The 19,601-nt window shown below is 46.6% G+C and overlaps 1 protein-coding gene across 1 annotated transcript in view; it reads right to left on the minus strand.

Moving 5' to 3' along the window:
• Positions 1–6,446, minus strand: part of GALNT17 (polypeptide N-acetylgalactosaminyltransferase 17) — a 210,914-nt gene extending 204,468 nt beyond the window's left edge. The window contains exon 1 of the mRNA XM_086763193.1: positions 6,080–6,446. Coding sequence (XP_086619319.1) covers positions 6,080–6,317 — 238 coding nt within the window. The 5' untranslated portion in view covers positions 6,318–6,446. The remainder of the gene's footprint in view (positions 1–6,079) is intronic.
• Between the last annotated feature and the right edge of the window lie 13,155 nt (positions 6,447–19,601).

Here is a 19,601-nt window from a genome sequence, read left to right on the forward strand (position 1 = left end):
TCTTTGATCGGTATCAGATCCAATTTCCATGAACCTGGTAAGAATAACTTACAGACAACAGCAGCTCTCGGGCCTAAGCAGACCACCCTCCTGCATTGGTAAATTTAGGCTGAGAACTTTTAAAAGCATGTATTTAATCTGGACAATTCGCATTGTTCCTAATGGGGAATATGTCAAGCAAATCTGTTAGATATATCATAAATATTAAAGGTGTTATTTTTATCAACTAGCTATATAAGGCCATACAAAATAATAGTTAGTTTCTGCTTCAGGAACACCGTGAGTGTGGCAGACAGGGAAGCAGCACCTCAGATCCCGTGTGCTAAGCACCAGTTAACAGTCACATCCCCAGAGCGATCACTTTATCTCCACAGCATCATTTCTTGTACCAAAGGATTTCACTCACCGAGGCTGTGCTTGTACAAAGAGCTATTTTATCTCATTAATGTGACTAAAGTTTGGGCCCTTCTGCCTACAAACAGCACTGCCCTACTCTCCATTATTTACATTTAATTGTTTATCTTAGAGAATTTATTAGCATCTTAGTTAATAGATTACCTACACGTTAAAATCCTAATATTCCCAGGCTGTGGGTGTAACGCTATTACATATTACTAAATGGCTGATAGAGCGGCTTTTAATCTGCCTTATTTACATACTCAATAGTTAGCTAAGTTTGTACTGTACTTGGAGGACGATAAGCATTATAGAAGATAAGCATTATCTTATCCTTACGGGAAGTAAATCCACATATCTCTAAAATGTTTTAAGTTAATTAAGTGCCACTTTACAAGGGGGATAGCAAGACCGTGCGAAGGCTGTGTTTCAGTGGCCGTATGCAGCCCTCACAAAGTTAATTTCCTAATGGGAGAAGCAGGCGAGAGCACAATCTGTACGTGGGGAGGCTGCTGGCGTGCACTTGTTCATATCTCAGCATGTGCAAATAATTCCATGTGCAAAAGCACTGATGCAAGCTTGTTTAAAAAATGAACACAGGCTTATTTAACCACCGAGGAATTTAAAGATCCTCTTCAACTTTTAACATTTGGTGAAGCAGTAGTTCACTCTCTGTGCATTTCTTTAGCAGGAAGGGAAACACCTACTCTGCTCACCCATCTTCTGGCCAGCTTCAGTGGTTCTTCATCACTGGCCTCTCACTTACAACAATTTGCAAACAGCTTTTATTCTCCTTGATCTTACACATAAACTGTTGTGAGTTTGCAAAATATAATTTAAAAGAAGAGCTTAGGATGAGTCAGGCAGTGCCCTTTCACAGTGATTTCTGTCTTACTAATACTTAGCTTGAGGTAAAGAATTTTTATTGTTTTTTCACACTACTCGAAGATGCCACATCATTCCTGTCTCATTGGCTTCCAGGCAGCTGAGCGCTTACTAGATTCAGCTGCTGCTGTTGTGTACCAACCAAAAAGCACCAGAGAGGGAGTTTATAGCCTTCACGCTCCTTGGAGGTTTAATCCAAGAGCCAGAACTCTGCTGAACACGCACAAGCGGACGGGGAGGTGGCTGGGTGCAAGGTTCCCTAACCACCACTGACCAGCAGAACCAATCTGCTTGTTTTCGCTCAGGTATGGTAAATACTGACGATGGCTTCCCCACCTGCAAACCAAGAGTTTGTTTAGAGTACTCTTCCACTTTTTATTCTCAAACTAGCGGCACTATTTAATTACTAAACTATTCACATACTGACTTAAAGAGCTTCCAGCAACCAGAGTTTAGAACAAGGGATTTTGGGCAGGATCAGACTCAGAAGGACAGTGTCCTGGTTTCAGGACCACCGCAGACAGGGACAAAAACCAACACACAAAATCAGATGCAGGCTCTTTCCTCCTAGCTGGGATGAATACTCAATACTGGTGTAGCCCCAGCACTCTGCACATGTAAGGAAACCTGCTCGTGGACTCTGTACATCCCACCAGCCTCTCAGTGCCTCAAGCAGCTGATGATCTTTCAGTGCTTCTCCTACCTTGGGCAGGCACACCTCTCTTTCTGGGGAGGGGGGTGAACACGTGCTGTGCTGCCATGAACACTCCCCTTTCCCACGCTGAGGGTGGGATCAAGCATAGCTTCAAGAGGGAGGCAGAGGAGAGTAACACATGAGTTCAAGAAAGAAGAAACACAGCCAAAAACCTCCTGGGCAATTCCCCCAAGGACATTGCTTGTACAAGGGGAGATGAGCAGCTTCTCACCACACAATGGACACAGGACCCATCCCATTGAGAGGAGTCTCCTGGTGAGCAAAATCTGTGTGCTTGTTCCATGAAGCAAACTGCAGCTTTTCTCAAGTCATGTCACTCATCCTATACGCCACTTTGATGCCAAAAAGTTGCCACACCTTTGCTGCCTCAGGGTGCTACAAATGCACAATTTCTCAAATTCCTCTGGAGGGAGATGGTTGGGTAAATCAAGGAGTTTGCCCAGGAAGCCCATGGTTGCAGCAGAACCTGAATGCTCTCTTCCAAGTCTTTATTCACTCCAGCTCCTCACTAGCTAACTAGTCTGTTGCATAAGCACAGAAACTCTCTCTCTGTAAACACAGACCCAAGTGAAAAGTTCATTTGTGTGAATGTCCATAAAGTTGGAGGTAATCTGTACCACAGTTTTTGCTTATGTAAATGTCAGCACACAAAAAATTAGATTTGGATCAAAAAGACAAGTTGTAGTTAACACCAAGAGTAAAATGCACACGTTCCTTCTAGGCCTTCATTAGCTTTTTCTGAACATCTGCTGAACAAGAAAATTCTATCCATAAAAACTGACTAGAGAAATTTAAAATCCTCTCAATTCTCAGATAAGCGCGTGCACACACAAACCCCTCCGTTTCAAAGCGCACCCTTGACCTTCTTTGTGACTGCGGGAGCCATCCAATTAGAGACCAGCAAAAAGCAGCAGAAAAGCAGAACGTAAAACCCACAAGAGTTGTGCAATGCACTAAGGAGCAATAATAAACTTCTAGAAAGAACAAAGCACACATACAGTTCTCAATCAGCTTTAGGTCAAAAGAAGACCGAATAGACAAATTTGGACAATCCCAAGTCTTCTCACTGCTACTTGATGAACTAAAAAGAGGACAAAACCAAGCACGGCCACTGTCTGCTGCAATGACTGCCCAATCCCATCCCCAAGGCACGCTTCCAACCACCAGCTGAAGCAAGCGCCGCACGGCTGACACGCTGTAACTCTGCGGGACTGCAACCCCAGCTAACAGCGGCTGGAGAACGCTGTAAGACGAGCAAGATGCATCGCCTGGAAAGGGAGGAGTCATTGTAGGAGGCAGACTTGGCCATGTTTGGGACAGTTCTTCTTGCACAAAGAGGACTAAGAGAGTGCTCAGCGTTATTACCGGAATGGCGCTGCAGAGAAATATCATTCAAAATGAACGGTTGCGTTAAAACTGTTCCTTTACCAGACCCGAAGCAGTGTTGTTTAGCTTGTTTTCACAGCCAACACCTACAGAAATAAATATGCATACATACAAAATGAGGGTTATCATACCAGAGAGAGCTGTTCTTTCCAATACGGTTTACACCAGATGATTAAAAAAATAATGCAGCAGCAGTACGATCGGATTGCTCATTTGATCTTTACAGAACAGAACTCTTTAAGAGATTCAGTTTTTTAAAGATGGCTTCAACTCCCACTGAAATCCAGCCAAGTTCTGCAGCGCAGAAAAAAATCCATAGCTGATCGCACCCAAACTGCGCTTTAGTTCCTAGCTTTGGCCAAATGCTTCCAGATGATCCCTGAGAAGTGCAGGCCTTCCACAGGCTACACTACAGGATACCACACTCTAACATTTCGTATGTGCTAAACCACAGACTAGATTTAAACCAAAACACAACCTTACACAACAGAAAGATAATTCTCTCGGAGGACGCGTTTCGCAGGAAGCTTGTCTAAGAGCATATGGTGGGTGGGTTTTGTTAGGCACGTCTCACCAGCATGCAACTTCCCTATCCTAAAAGCAAAAGGAAAAAAGAAGTGAGCTCTTATTTGCGTACTTCAAGCAGGCACTAGGATTTCAGCTTTAGGTATTCTTCAAGTGCCCAGAATGAACGCTGATTTGGGCACAGAAAACTCCTGGCAGGGAAGCCAGTCCAGCTGCCTCTGCATCCTCGGTCCCACGGACGGTCGCAGCACACTGGACTGTTTCCTTTCAGTGCTGATGGGTGACGGGGGTTCACCTGGCCCCCACATCCTGCTCTAAACCCATGTCTTGCTGAAGCACAACACACAGACGTCACCCAGAGAACACAGCACATCGTACTTTTCTAAAAACCACATGCACCAAACATACACTTGACCCAAAGTTACATAACCACTATGCCAGAGCTGTTTTTTAGCCAGACTCGTCAGTGATGCTATAAATCAGCCCGGCATGCAGAGGCCAGACAAGATGTCACATTTATGTGCTCAGCTTTCTGCCTGCCCTGAGAATACATTTGAGGTACAAACAGCCTATCTGTCACCTCTCTGCCTCCCCTGGTCTCCGGTGCAGCACTGAGCAGGCTCCTGTACCACACCGCACCAGTACTCCGAGTGCCCACAGCAACCCACGGACAAGACAGCACGTTCCAAGCAGTCCTTAGGGTCGTGGCTCCTGTTACAAGCACCAGATAGATCCCAAAGCAGCTCCCAGAGCACGCTAACCTCCACAAAAGGGTAACAACTTGTAATTCAGCTCTCCCTCTGTATTTGTGGGAATGGCAGACAGCATCATGAACACCTATCCAGCACCAAGGTCCTAGCGTGAGGGCTTCTGTCTTGAACTGCAGTTCTTGTTCCTTTTTAAGTGCATGCCTAATCCTTCCTGGAAACTTCTGCCCTAGCAGCATCCAGAAGCAGCCAGTTTCACAGTACGCCAGTAAATAAAACCCAGCTTTCTACTTTATTCCCTGTTATTCTTGTTTCACTTTGTTTGTCACCCAACAGTACTGCTTCAACATCTTGTGGTGTTAGGCGCTTTCCTGGGCAGGACAGGTTTTCCTGTAAGTGCATAAAGTAGCAATACAAATAACACTTTCCTACTCAACGGAGTGCTTATGTTGTGTAGTGCTTTCCTGAAAGCACAACGCTGACCGAGACACCCTCACACACCAGCAAAGGCATGCTGTACTCCTGCACCTGCCTCACATCCTCCATGCAGAAGCACAACCAGCAACGGCTCTGGTTCAGTCTGGACACACAGCGCGCACGGGCTTTAGGTTCAGCGTGGCACGGAATCGGGCGTTAGCCAAAAATGTTAACTCTGCTAATTCTAAAATACAAAAACTCACAGTCGCTAAAGCTACAGAGATTGGAAGCAATAAATAGGACTCTTGATCGAGATTACACTCCCAGTTGTGAACCTATGGGGAACAGTTTTTAAAAATTAGCTTCCACAGTCCATGTTTTAATTAGATGCCTCACCTAGATTTCTTGCATCTTTACAATGTGTTTCTCTATCCCGCACGGCATCTTTAAAACTCCCTTTCTACATCTCAGAACTACTGAACCTGGTGAGATTTTAATAGAAATCCCTTCCCTGCGCTATAAAGAGAAGCATTACTCGGGATTCTAATTAGCAGCTGTCAGTGCTGAGCCATAGGAAATACTGAATAGTTTGCTTAACTTATTAGAGCAAGCACATTTTGCTTTCTGACCTCCTGCACTCAACTGATGCAGCGTACTTCAGCCGTTTAAAACTCCCTTCCAAAAACCAACTCTGCAGCAGTAAAAGCCATTCCCTCAATCAATATTACAGCCTGCTGCTCCAGCCCGTACGCGCCCACTGACCTCCCCTCTCATTCGATGCAGAAATCATGACAGTGTCATTTCCCGACCGCTACTATGAACCTGAAAGGCAGCAGTACGTTACTACGATTTCCTCCCACCCTGTGCAAGGTCCTCAGAGCTTTACACGCAATGGGAACTCAGGAATCGGGGACTGAATTGACTCCGTCCGTTAAGACGCTGTTTGCACCACAAGAGAGGAAAAAGCCCGGTTCCAGCGCGCCAACTCCGAGCAAGCCGGGATTCACCACCCGCGACCGTCCCCGAACGGCAGGAGACGCGTTCCTACCGTTCAGCTGCCTGTAGACGATGTCCTCCAGCAGCGAGAGCCTCTTCAGCACCGCATCCTGGATGGAGCCGATGCCGCGGGCTGTCAAGTTGGCCACTTCTGCCCGGGGATGGACGTCGTGGAAGGAGTCGCCGTTCTTGGCCGTGATGGGTCTGCACTTGGCCAGGAAAAGGACGAAGCCCGCCACCGCGATCAAGTTCAACACCAGCAGCACTTTGACTCTCCTCAAAGAAGCCATCAAACTTCCCGAGGGGCACAGGCCGGGGCCGCGCTGCCCGCCGGGGCTAGGGGCGCGGGCCGGCAGGTGCCCGCCGCTGCGCGCACATCCCGCCGCCGCCGCACGGGGCCGCGGGCCCGCCGGGGAGCGGGGGGCCGGCGAGGAGAAGCACGGCTCGCCCAGGAGCTACGGCCCCGCAGAGGAGACGCCGCCGGGGCCGCCCGCCCCGCTCCGCCCGCCGCCGCGCTGCCGCCGCCGCAACTTCATGCCCCGCGCAGGGCGCCCGCGCCTCGGCTCCGGGGCGGCCGCGGGGCCGGAGAAGCCTTGCGGCAGCGCCGCCGCCGCGCCTGCCTGCGCGGGGAGCGGGGGTGGGGGGCGCGGGGCCGCTGCTGCGCTGCGCGGACGGGCCATGGCCCGCCCCGCCCGGAGCCGCCGCCGCGCTGCACGGCGGCGGGGCGGGGGGGAGCAGGGGGCGGGCGCGGGGCTCCCGCCCCCCTCGGCGCACGGGGAGGAGGGGCAGCCGCCGCGGCCGGTGTCCCCCCCCCCCCACCTCCGCGGGCGCGCAGGGCCCGCAGGATGCGGTAAGCGCCGCTCCGCGTACCGCCCGCGCCTGCGGAGAGCGGCCCCGCCGCGGCTCCCGGCTGCCGGGAAATCCCGGGCTGGAGGCCCGAGCCCGGCCCGGGCACCGCGGGGTCTGAGGCTCAAAGCCGCGGGGCAGGGCCGGGGCCGCGCACGGTGCCGCAGCCCGAGGAAGGGGTGGTCGCGGAGAAGGCATATTCGCCTTCTGGCTGACGGAAAGTTTCACCGCCCGCCAGCCTGGTGCGCGGTCCTCCCGCGAGCTCTGCTGCCCGGCTTTCCCGGGGAACGCTGCCTGCCCGCACTCGGAAACCCGGCCGTCCCCACGCAGGCACTTCACTCACGGGTGAAGCAGACATCCTGCTTTTGCACGGCTCCACAAATATGTCAGTGCCAGGGAACGGCCTCGGAGCTGTCACCTAGGCGGTCAGCAAGGGTCTTCTATACTTCAAACATTACGAAGTGCATTAAAAGCATCATAAACTGGAATTCAAATCTGAAGTTTCTGTGCCACAATAGCCTCATCTGAGAGGACGGCTACTACTCAGCAACCGCAGCAAACCTGTTTCGAGCTCTATCCATTCGCCACAGTGAACCCTGCTTTTCAGAGAGATGACATGAAAATGGATTAGAAATTCAAACAACGTTGAGTCATTGTCTCCTACAAGGCAACTTTACAAGACGTACGAATACCCCCTCTCACCTTCAAGACATCATTAAAAAAGAAAAAAAAATCAATGCCATGGAAACAAACCTAACACTGCTTTAAAGGATTCGGAGTTTTAATCTAGTACTAGCTGCACAAGAAATCTTTTATGGTTTCTACATTCAGGACCCTGCTACAAACCTCAAGACAGGAGACAGGCATGTAACTCATAGTAAGACCTTAAAATAACGTGGTCAGCCCATCATCCACACGCAGGTTTATAGTTTCATTAAGAGGATAAAGCTGTGAATGATTTTGCTGACATGAAGCCAGAACTACCTTACAAATTCCTGAAAGCCAGGAAAGCTTTTCACTGGCACTGAGGGGAAACTTACCATTGGCACCTGCAGGTTTGGAGGTTCTTCTGGGGTGTTCTGGCAGGTGATAACCAGAAAAGTTCTTTTTCCAGAGCTGTCAACTGAGATTTTTTTCTCTCTATCAAAAAAAAAAAAAACCCGCTTTTTATAAAATAAAATATATTTTAAAAAATCAGGAACAACAACAAACCACCACACCACAAAACACAACCCACAACTTCGCAGAGCTGTTTACCAAAAAGGAAAGCCACGCGGCCTCAGACTATCGGGACCAGAAATATTCATGCAAACAGAAAAATACCTGCTGCTTATTTTAAAATAGTCTCCGATCAAAACCTCCCATTCCCGCCAGTCCTTCATTACGCAGTGCTCCCACCGAACTCAGCGTTGTTGCGTTACACAGAAACAGCAAGATCTATTTTAATTATAAAACACTGCTAGTCAAAAGATAGATTTGAAGTCTGGCACACACCTATTACATAATGTGACCCTAATGCAAAAAAAAAAAAAAAATCCAACCAAAAAACCAAAAACCAAACAAACTTAATATCTTTTTTTAAAAAGTGAATGCAAGAGTTTGAAGCAGCTCCTTGCTGAAGGACAAGGAAAGGAATTTTGCTCCCCTCCCCTCAGGAAAGGAGCAGAATTAAGTCCCTAAAAGAGCAGGGAGAGAAGCTGAAAGCCACAACCCACCTTACGGTGGCCCTGTGTTGCTGCGTACAGTTACAGGACACCTGGCCACTGTGGGAGTGCGTGGTCCCCATGAGCACAGCATGCCAGGACAAAATAAACATGTCCAAAAATCTGTGGGAAACGGCACGAGTGCTAAAAATTAACAATTCAGACACGTTCAACAGCTAGCCATACAGCCCCCTTGCCCATCCAGGAGGATTAACTTCAAAAACTCTCCCAGGTACGCGCTGTTGTGTCTGCTTTTCGCTGTATAACAGGCAGAAATAAACAGTGCTGACTTTGAAGCTCTGCTAGCTGACAACAAATAGCCATCACCTGGCAAGCTCACCAACCCAGCTGCAACACACCTCCATCACAGAGGAGAAAGGTTTTCTCCTGCTGCCCTACCGGGACACAGCTCCTGCTGTGAACCAGCACTGGCCTTTTGGGGGTGGAGGGGCACCTCATAAAGAACTGATCCCCCCTTCTGAAATGGTTTGCAACACTGCACGCTGCACAGGGCTCCATCCGCCATGCTACTCTTAGCAGCAGCAACAATTTTCCCTTCATTTCTTTTACTCAGAGGAAGTTATTTCAGTTTTGCTCAGTCATCCTACAATCACTTCTGGCCTGATGATCAAGGTTTTAGAAACTGCGAGAGCCCCCAACCCAAAGAATTAACACCAACCACTACGTGTCCTGAGCAACAACCGCTAGCATGCTCTGCGTGAGCCTTGGCCAACTCCAGCGCATTTCTGAACAGCCCAACGCGAGCTGCGGCATCAAGAGCTGCAGTATTACCCACCAACGGATGCCTTTGTAACTCCCCTAAGTGACACGGGAGAAAGCAGCATTCTGCGGGTGACAAAAACAATAACGACCAAAAGTCCCTGCAGATGGACATCAACAGGGTACGGCTGTAGAAGACCAGGAAAGGTTTTGCTTTGTGGCACGAGAGTCTTGAGAACAGCCTCCCACACGCTCAACAACGAGTGTTTTGCTTGAGCTTTGCACCGCTGGGAGACTGAACAAAATTTAAATAACAAATACAAAATGGTTGAAGGGGTTTGTCAAGACCCCACTCTCCAAATCAAGGTTTGAACAAGGAGTAGCTCAACCACTACTGCAGTGTTTCAGGGTTGGGGTTTTTTTTTCCCCCCTTCATTTTTTCCATTTTCATTACATTCTTACCAAAAAAAAAGCATGAAACATCGTTACTAAATAGAGAAGAACAAGAACTAAGGGGTATTCATCAGTATCGCAGAGAGAAGATCAGTTTGCATGTCTAATAGAAAAATTCTACTTTTGCCCAACACAGTGGAGTTCTACCAACAGCACACACGCACTTTTCAAGTGCTAGCCAAAATAATTACTTCTCTCCTTCTGCAGGGGGAAAAAAATCCATTAAATCATGAATATTCAATGGATTGATTAATGACATACTAATCCTTTAGCTAAAAATCTGCGCTCCTTAAAATACAGCAAATACTATCTGCCAGTTACAAGAAGAATTAAAAATACAGAAATAACTTTGTTTCCAGAAGTTCTCTCACCCTGCTCACTTTGGAAGTACATGATGTTAGTGTGATGACACGTCGGGGGCAGACTATGACACGTCGGGGACAGACTCTCTTCACATTCTGGTAGACGTAAACCAGGCAGAAAAACATGGTTTTTCTGGAGCCACTGCCAGCGTTGTGCGTTCTCCAGGGCACGCGCCTTCTCCTCAGCTCCAGCTCAGCCCTCTCCCGCCTGCTCCCAGGGCTGGCAGCAAGCGAGGCTGCTGCTGGGGTGCCCTGCACCCACCTGGAGAAGTCTGAACATCTGCACTTCCAGCCTTGTAACCTCCCCAGTGTAAGAAAGCAGCTGTTTGGGCCTTCTTAGATAAATTTGCTTGAACTGCATAAATTAGCCCTTTCTGTGCCTTTAAGTCCCTGTATGAAAACCATGATCTGCAAGAGAGTGGGGAAATAAAACCCAACACCAAACCACGCGGGTCCAATTTAAAGCCATGAACTGTTTCCTCAAAATCTTAACGTTCTGGCTGGAGCATTGTTAGTGCCGTTGAGTTTCTCTGTTTCCAGGCTTCAGGTGGTGCCCAGGACTGGCCAGTGTTTCCTTTTTCTCTCAGGCTTTCAAGAATTTCTAATTACTCACCTTTAATTTTGTTTCTTTGCTGCCTGGAACCACCTCTGAGAAAGTCCTCCCCCATCAGGTCAGGTGAATTCAAGCCTCCATATTGCCTCTGGGCTCTTTCTTTCTCACACTGGTGGTTTTCTCTGTGCAGGAATCTGGTCCATGAAGTGCTAACAGCATCTGCAGGAGGGATGGAGCGTTCGCTCACCCGTGAGCAAGAGTTCGAGAAGGGCAGTTGCAACACCACCTGCAGCAGAAGGCCTCGTGCATGCAGAGCTGCAGTCCCACACTGTTCCAGAAAACACAGGCGTGCTGGCGTTGCGAGGGTCACCAACATCACTAACCGTCTCTGTACGCTTAGTTTATTGGCCACGAGAGGCCCAATCTTGCGAAATGCGTAAGCACTTGCAAAAAAAATATTATTTTTTTTCAGAAGCTACTAATAAAAAGTTGATGGCATATTGTACGCTCTCTCTGGATTAATTTTTGACAGTAATTTAGGCAAGTATTTAACATCAAGGAGCAAACTCTTTATCTCCAGCCTTAAAAATTTTCCTCCACTCTGGGAACAGCTAATGCACAAAAGGAACTTTCTTCAGTTTTATCTTCAAAGTTCGGGAACATATTTAGTTCTACATTACAATGACTCCGTTCATCTTTCATGAATTTTTAAGTTCAGACTGTGAACATGGACAGCTCATCACTGACACATCAGGGAAATGCTGTGAAAAAACAAGCAACTTATTGTACTTGTAGCTTATGAGATTGCTTTATGGTTCCCGCAAGGATATTAAAGAGAGATATTTGCAATGGTTATCAATAAGTATCTTTCAGGATCAGCATTTCTAAAGCTTCTAAAATGGCTTCAACCCTTGACTGAGTTCAGAAATGAAAGAACTCACTCAGAAGAAGCAAAATTGTAGCTTAAAGCTCAACTACTCTTCAGTTTTGCTGCTTTGAACTTCAGTATTCAGCTTGATGACCAGAATCTAATTCTTAGATCATGTTCCTTCCAACTGAAATAGTCTGTTCTGTTCTACCCTGCTCTAGTCTTATGAAAGCTGGTTAGAAAAGTTTCAGCTTCTTTCTCAAAAAACAGGGGGGAAGGGAGAAGAGCAAGTTCACTGAAATTTTGACAAATTCTTGAAAAATAAGAAAATACGTTTTAAATATTGACTTTTTGTGTGACTAGAAAAAAAAATCCCCACTTATTTCTTTTCATTACAGAAGATACATATGGACATACATGGTCCATATTATTTCAGCACCTGATCACCTCATAGTCCCTCAGAACATCTCATTTGAGCCAGGAAATATTGTTTCTTCATGTTATGTGTGCAAACAAAAAGATACCTTTGAAAAAGCAGGCTTTAAACTCCCAAGGAAATCAAGAGATGACCCAAACGACCTCACCAGGATCAAACCAAGAGCCTTCAGTACAAGAGCTCAGTTTGCCACCAGCCTCTGAAGCTCGGCACCAGCCACCAGCCAACATGCTCGGCACTGCAGTACGTCCACGCCAGTGGAAAGCAGGGAAACCCAGGAAGATCCCCATGCCAATCTGCAATACATCTCTGGTCCTGTTAACACTGGGGGTGCCTTTCATGCGACTGTCAGGAGGGCAGATCTGATAGTGCAAAGGGGTGTCGACAAGAAGTCAGTTTGCTTGCGTACAATAAAACCTCACAGGGTTTAGTTTTTCTCCGTGAATCACAGAATCATAAGGGTTGGAAGGGACCTTTAACACCCATTCAGTCCAACCCCCCTGCCAGGAGCAGGACCATCTCCAACCAGATCAAGTTGCTCAGAGCCCCGGCCAACCTGGCCTTGAACGTTTCCAGGGATGGGGCATCCACCACCTCTCTGGGCAACCTGGGCCAGTGTTCCAACACTCTCAGTGTAAAAAATTTCTTCCTTATGTCTAATCTAAATCTACCTCCCTCTATTTTAAAACCATTGCCCCTCGTCCTGTCACAACAGGCCCTGCTGAACAGTCTCTCCCCATCTTTCCTGCAGCCCCCTTTAGGCACTGGAAGGCCGCTCTCAGGTCTCCCCGGAGCCTCCTCTTCTCCAGGCTGAACAGCCCCAGCTCTCTCAGCCTGGCCTCACAGCAGAGCTGCTCCAGCCCTCTCAGCATCTGCGTGGCCTCCTCTGGACCCTCTCCAACCGGTCCACATCCTTCTGATGCTGGGGGCTCCAGAGCTGGATGCAGTGCTGCAGGGGGGGTCTCACCAGAGCAGAGCAGAGGGGCAGAATCCCCTCCCTCAACCTGCTGGGGACACAGCCCAGGGTGCCGTTGGTTTCTGGCCTGCAAGGGCCCATTGCCAGCTCATGTTGAGCTTCTCATCCACCTACTGAAAGCCTGGTCTGGCTTCCTTTAAGCAATCTGGCCTCTATTAAAGCTAAAGAGATAATGGAAACAAGAGTATCCCTGCTCTGCTGCTCATTAAGGCTGGTTCTGAGGACTTCCTAGATACTAGAGCACGTGCTGAAGAATAACTTCTTGTCCCATGCCTCATACCAAGTATTCAGCTTAGGGTCAAGACTCAAAGCCTTTTCAGAACCCATGGACTCTGGGGGGTGCAACGCATGGCTCTCCCCAGCACCCTGCCCCCCCCAGCACGAACAGTGCCGGGGCAGGACGGCAGTCCAGAGTCATAGAGACTGCGCTGAGGATACAGCGCTCAAGATTCGGCCGTGGTGCAGCTGCAGATATCAGTGGCAAACTGACGGCTGCTTTTTGTCTTTACCTAAGAGAGCTCTCCAGGTATTGATGCCAAAAATCCAAGAGTGCCTTCTTAAATAAAGAAAACCAACCAAAAATTACTGAGAGTTTTACAAACCAGTATGCATGAACACTTGCTTCTTTCTGTCTTTTCGTGTAATCTTTTTTAGATAATTAAGGTATCTCTCGCACGAGATTTGTGCTTAAACTATGCTGCAGCCATGCGAGGGCAGCTCTTATCCTGCTGTGGTTATGAATGGTGGCTGACCATCTGGAAATAATACCCTATTTTAGCCTTAAACATTGAAACTCCCAATAAAGAGGTACCGCAGATTACAACTGCTTAATGAATGCCAGTCTCTGTACTGCATCACACTCATTAAATATCATTGACAGATAGGAATAAAAGTCTTGTTACAGAACTTAAAAGATGCTTCTCATAAAAATTTCAAGAGATCTGCATCCCAGCAGAAAGAATACTTCAAAACAGTTCTTAATATTCAAAAAAATTAGGTAGGTCAAGAAACAGACATATACATGTTTACACTTTGAATTAAACAACTTAATTTCCCTGTCAGGTAGCCTTTTGTTGTATTTTAGGAATCTGTACATCAGCTGTTTTGCCAGTTCCCAAAGCACACCCAGTGCATGTTTCAGCAGCACCTCATGGACAAATACAGAGTGCTGTGTATCCTTGTGGGGTTCAATGAAAGGTAGAGCAGGGGGAAAAACCACAAAACCAAATCCAAACTGGACTTTATTCCAGATTTGCTGTTGATTCATTGGGTGTCCCTGGGCAAAGCGCCCAGAGCTGAGTTGTCAGGGTAGTCATGGATCAAATATTCAGACACCCAGCGGAGGGCTACAGTTCCAGAGGATCTCCGCTCTGCATGTACATCCCCACATGCTGAGGAGCTCCCAGCAGCTGGTGCCCATGTGGAAAGGGAGATCTTTGCCAGATCTGTCCTCTTCCACAAACACTGCACTCTCGCATTCTCTGCTGCTACCTCCATATTTTTAAGCAGCCCTAAGAAACACATTGAAATAATTGTCTCAGCAATGGTGCTGAAATACTCCCCATCACCACCCATCGGTGGTTTGTCTCGGAGGTGGGGTCCATAGAACTGCAAAACCCAGTGTGGAGGCTCCTGAAAAGAGCTGTTTGCAGGGAGGAGTCTCCTTTTTATTGCAAATATTCTCATCTGAAAGGTCATTCCGGCAAAACCCTGCCTCCTCCTCCTCGTTTCATGTCTAGGTGAAGCTGCTGTAGGAGATCTGGGACAACAGAAGCGAGAGCTTTGTCTGTATTGTGCTTTCTTGTCAGGCTTGTTTGTGCCGCAAGAACACAGGAGGAGGATGGCCAGCTACAGCAGTCAGCTCCACTCACACCAGTCACTGGATGGCGGAGCTGCAAAGGAAAGCAGGTCCCAAGACTGAGTATAACACATCAAATGAAAACTGGTGCCCAAAAGAGGCTGTGATTTTTCTCCCCAGGTATAAAAACAGGATTCAAGCAATCTTCTCTGTCACCAAGCACAGCCCACCTGTGTCCCAGTGAAGTGCCATTCCAACTGCTGCCAGATGCAAACACCTCCAGAGGTAGCTCCAGCCTGGTAAAATAGTTGCTGATATCAATACGTCACAAACACAAACCTCCTGTTTTCACATGGTCTAAGCAGTTATTGAGTTACCCTGAAGGGATTTGTTTTTAGCTTTGAAGATTGCTGCTTTCATTTCAGAAGAATGGCCTGAAAGATTTTCTGTTTTCTTTCCAACAATAGCATTTGTTGAGGGTGAAGGATATGGCATCCTTAAGGAAGCACAGAGAGAGAGAATTATGTGCTAGACCCTGCCTCTGAAATGCATCCCGTGAAGGAGCATATATCCGTATCCAGGGCTGAAGATCTTGCAGAGAAGAGTATTTTTTAAGGGAAAAAGCTATGCTGAGCCTATACAATTCTCTCTCCTTCAGTCTGCCTCATCCTAGCACCTGTGCATTTCCCCTTTTCTCCATAGAGAACAGGAATAAAGCATTAAGAGATGGAGGGATCCACTCAAGTCGCATTCACGGTTTGCAACAGCACAAAGAAACACGGCTGTCCTCAGCCCTGCCCTCACCCCAGAAGTGCTCTGCCTTCTCCTGGCCCTGCATGCACCACCTGCTCAAGGACCAGCAGCAGAGCAGTGAATGCACCCCTAGGGCCCTGCTTTTGCGCTGCCTCAAAAATCACGTTAAGTGAAAAATGAGCGAGTGAATCAGATGGCTGCTGTTCTCTCAGTGCCATTGCTACCAAGTGCATGCTCAAGGTCTGCCAGCGACTTCAGCACAAGGAAGAGTTACACCGTTCTTGCTGTTCCTTACATTAAGGCCTATGTGCCTCTACTAAACCAGTTCTGCAGCGCTGAAAGCTTTTGGCTCGCTGGCTTCCTCGTTCAGGGTACATCCTGCAGTCCCTCCTCCTCACTGCCAGCAATGCCGCACTTCAAAGACCAGCAGAACATCAGACAGAGACACTGCAGTGCTTTGTTTTCTTCTCTCCTTAACGGCTTTTTTAGCATTTTAAAACACAATGCACTCATGAAAGCTTGTAAAATTCCTCATAAAGTTTGCTGTGCCACAGGATTATAGAATACCTCTTAGAACTATGGATAAACAGCTAATCTTGGATCTGTCACCAGAAAGCACTAATATATTTCAAAAAGCTATTAGCCCTTAAACCAAAAGCAACACAGAATTTGATTTGGGGCAACAGGCTATAAAACACTGAAATTGTTTGGCAACTCTGCATTGAAAGCAGGTGGAAGAAGCTGTGAGGGCCCTGACATTTATTTTATTCTGCTATTTAAGGCATATTTTACATAGTTTCCAAAATGCATGCATGAAAACTAACATTAAGTAAGCATACTTGAAAAAAAAAAAACAAACTGTTGAACAATTGATTTACCATACATTTTCAGGAAGCAGAACACCATTTGTTATGTTATGCAAGAAGGCAGTAAATATTACGTATAAAAATAATAAGCTATAAATACCCTTTGCATTTTTTTTATGGCATCATTCCTTTAAGGAGCTTTAGAGCCATCGGCACTGACCATAACCTCCAGATGAGCAATACCCATTTTGTGGATGGAAACACTAAATCGCACCTATCAATCCTAAACGCCCTGCTTATTTCTGAAGAGCTGTGCAACAGGAGTGGCTGGGCTGACATGGGATGGTGGAACAGGGAGGAAAGAGTGTTTGAGGAATGCAAGGGCAAAATACAGTCAGAGATTCTCATGTGCAAAGCCAAAGCCTAAACGTGTTTCATACCTGGTTTCTTTCCCTGGCCTTTTGTAAGGACCTGGTCTTGTCCTTTCTTCTTGTCAGTGGATGAAAGTCACGAAACAGAGAAGAGGAGGGGGAATTTTCTGGGAAAGACAACATGAAGAGACCAGGCAGATGGAAAAATGCTTCAGGTGAGGCACGCAGGAGTTACCTTCTCACAGGGTAGAGCTACTTCTGTCAAATATTCTGCACGTGGTGATCTTTAAGCTCCTCAAAAACCTCAAAGACATGAAAAATATGAGCAGGACACAAGGTGAGTTTCCAGCCTGCAGCTGTGTGCTCTAATCTGCTGTTAAGAGACAGCAGAGCTGGAAATGGAAATGGCTGATGAAATGGAGCAGCAGCGCCAGGCCCATGCACTGGCAGTGACGCCATGCCAGCACGGGTTTATTTGTGGCCTGGATGGTATATTTGCATTTTCTACACACAGCAGTCACTGCAGAAAGGCTAACACTCGTGGGAAAATATATTTTTGGTATTTCTCTGGGAAATGACCTACTATATGCAATGATTTCCTTTTTTCCCCACTAGAAGACACACTTAGCTCAGAGTCTTTCAAGCAAGGGAGGTGTCGGAGTGATGAACCAGAGCATTGCTGCTCTCGTGTTCCCGTGTCGGGCATACAGCTTACCAGCACAGTGGTGTGCCTCTGATCTCTACAGGAAGCTTTGGTGTTTGCTTTCCATCAGTTAGACCCACCTACCTGCAAGGAAGCACTGAACTCTAAAATTTTGTCAAAACCAGGTTTCAGTAATAAAGAAATTATGCCTTCAGCATCCCTTCATTCAACGGTGTGGGAGCAGCCTGGAGCTGACTCATTCCATGGTGCTGTCACTAACAGTATAAAAATTTCAAACAAAGTGCTTGAGGTACAGAGGAGACAGTTCTGGAAAGAAAGAAAAGTTAGTATGACCCACAAAGGTCATAGTAAATAAGCAGGAACAAGATCCAGCAGCCCGAGAGACTGAACTCATGCCAACAGCAGCTTTGCAAACTGCTTTGCTCTCACTGGGAAACATCCTCCCACTTCCAGAACTGACACTGAAAAGCCACACGGTTTGGCCATTCAGAAATGGCATTCACAACGATTCCGGGGCACGTTTACACCAGGTAAGACAAGATAGCTAAATTAGGATACATATTTTTCCTTTTTGAGTGTTCAGTGTTTCGGTGTTCAGAAACAGGACAGCAGAAAGGTGGAAGAAAGATTCTTTGAAGCGGTTTTGGCCATCTCCGTCTCTGATGCTGTAAGCCCTCCTCTGCACCAGCTGGATATGGAGAAAGGCACGTGCAGGCAGTAAACAGGCCTCTGGAGAGCAAGATGCACACGGCATAGCTCCAGGCAAACATACATCCCTGGTTTGTGGATAAAAGGTGCAAGAAGCCCGCTTTCAAACAGAGCGTTTGTACTATTGAACAGTAAAATTCTATGGATGGATTTGTCTGCCTGTACAAAATCGCATCCAGCAAAAACTGAGTAGGTAACTTCAAAATTACATATACACATAAATTAAAAAAAAAACCCCATACAAAAAAAAAAAAAAAAAAACCAAAACTAACAACAGAAAAGCTACTCACTCAATTTAGCTACTAAGCTGCCTGTAGCAGTTCACTACAGATGAAAGAGAAATCACGGCCAGGATCACAAGGAACTACTCAATAGGTTAAATTCAATAGACTAAGAAGTGCACAGAGTACACCAGCTACCACTTGTCAGGATTAACAGAGAGAGAGAGGTGCCACATACAAATTATTTTGCAATCTGGTTAGAGTACCTCTCGAGATAATTGAAATTAAGAACTTCAGGTCTTAAGCTTACCAGTCACAGCTACCAGCTGGAAAGCTTGGTCTCCAGAGCCCTGCAGGCACAGAATGGCCTTTGGAGTCAGACATCTACACACTGGAAAATTACTTTATTAAGACTCCTGATGCTTCAGCACACCTGACTCCCAGCACATGGACAGTCCTATTGCAGTCAATGACTTCACTCATTTAGAGAAAATGCGCCACATCAGTAAGTGCTGGGAGAACTGGGATCCCAAGTACTGGGTTTTGGAACAAAGCTTTTGACTGGTGAAGCACAGGGAGAAAAGTTATGCAGACTGAACAATTCAGTGAATAAGAAAACACCATTTACTGGAATTAATTCTTGCATTTGTGAATTGCTTGCCAAGATACATTTTATTTCTTTTGTGTGGATAGTCTCAGCAGTGCAATAGGAACCTGAAGGCATTCCTTACAGCCTGTTAATCATTCTTGTGCAAATGGCCAGGGTAATACCTGCATGTAACAAACTCATTTAAGCCCCACATTTAAAATTTCACTACAGTAGTTCACCGACCTGATCCACATGAACAATCAGTATGTACAAGTCTGTGTTTGAGTTGTCCTGCTGGTTATCCAGTTCCATTCTGGCTTACAAGATCATTTGCAATGAACAGCTACAAGGTGACAACTTAAATAGGACTACAATTCAACCAGGGAACAACATAAATTTTGACATACTACATGTAATGAGCCAAGAAAGGGTTAATTTTAACTAAGTTAATGTTTAATAAATGGCTATTAAAATGCTATGAACTCTAATAACTTGATAGATCTACTTACAAAAATGACAATTCTATTCATATTCAAGCAGCTCTTGGCTATAATTTAACAATTATCCAGGAACCCTTGACAATTAGACTTCATGGTAAAAAACATTCATAATGCAAAGCAGCTTTCTGCAGAATTTCTGAACAAGCACATCAGCTGACCACGCACAGAAAGTACAGAGTCTGTACACCTACAGTATGGGGGTCCTACACAAATCAGCGCAGAAAGGTTAAAATATTCTTGTGTATAG

The sequence above is a fragment of the Chlamydotis macqueenii genome, chromosome 19 (assembly GCF_036417535.1).
Source record: "Chlamydotis macqueenii isolate bChlMac1 chromosome 19, bChlMac1.mat, whole genome shotgun sequence".
Taxonomy (NCBI): Eukaryota; Metazoa; Chordata; class Aves; order Otidiformes; family Otididae; genus Chlamydotis; species Chlamydotis macqueenii.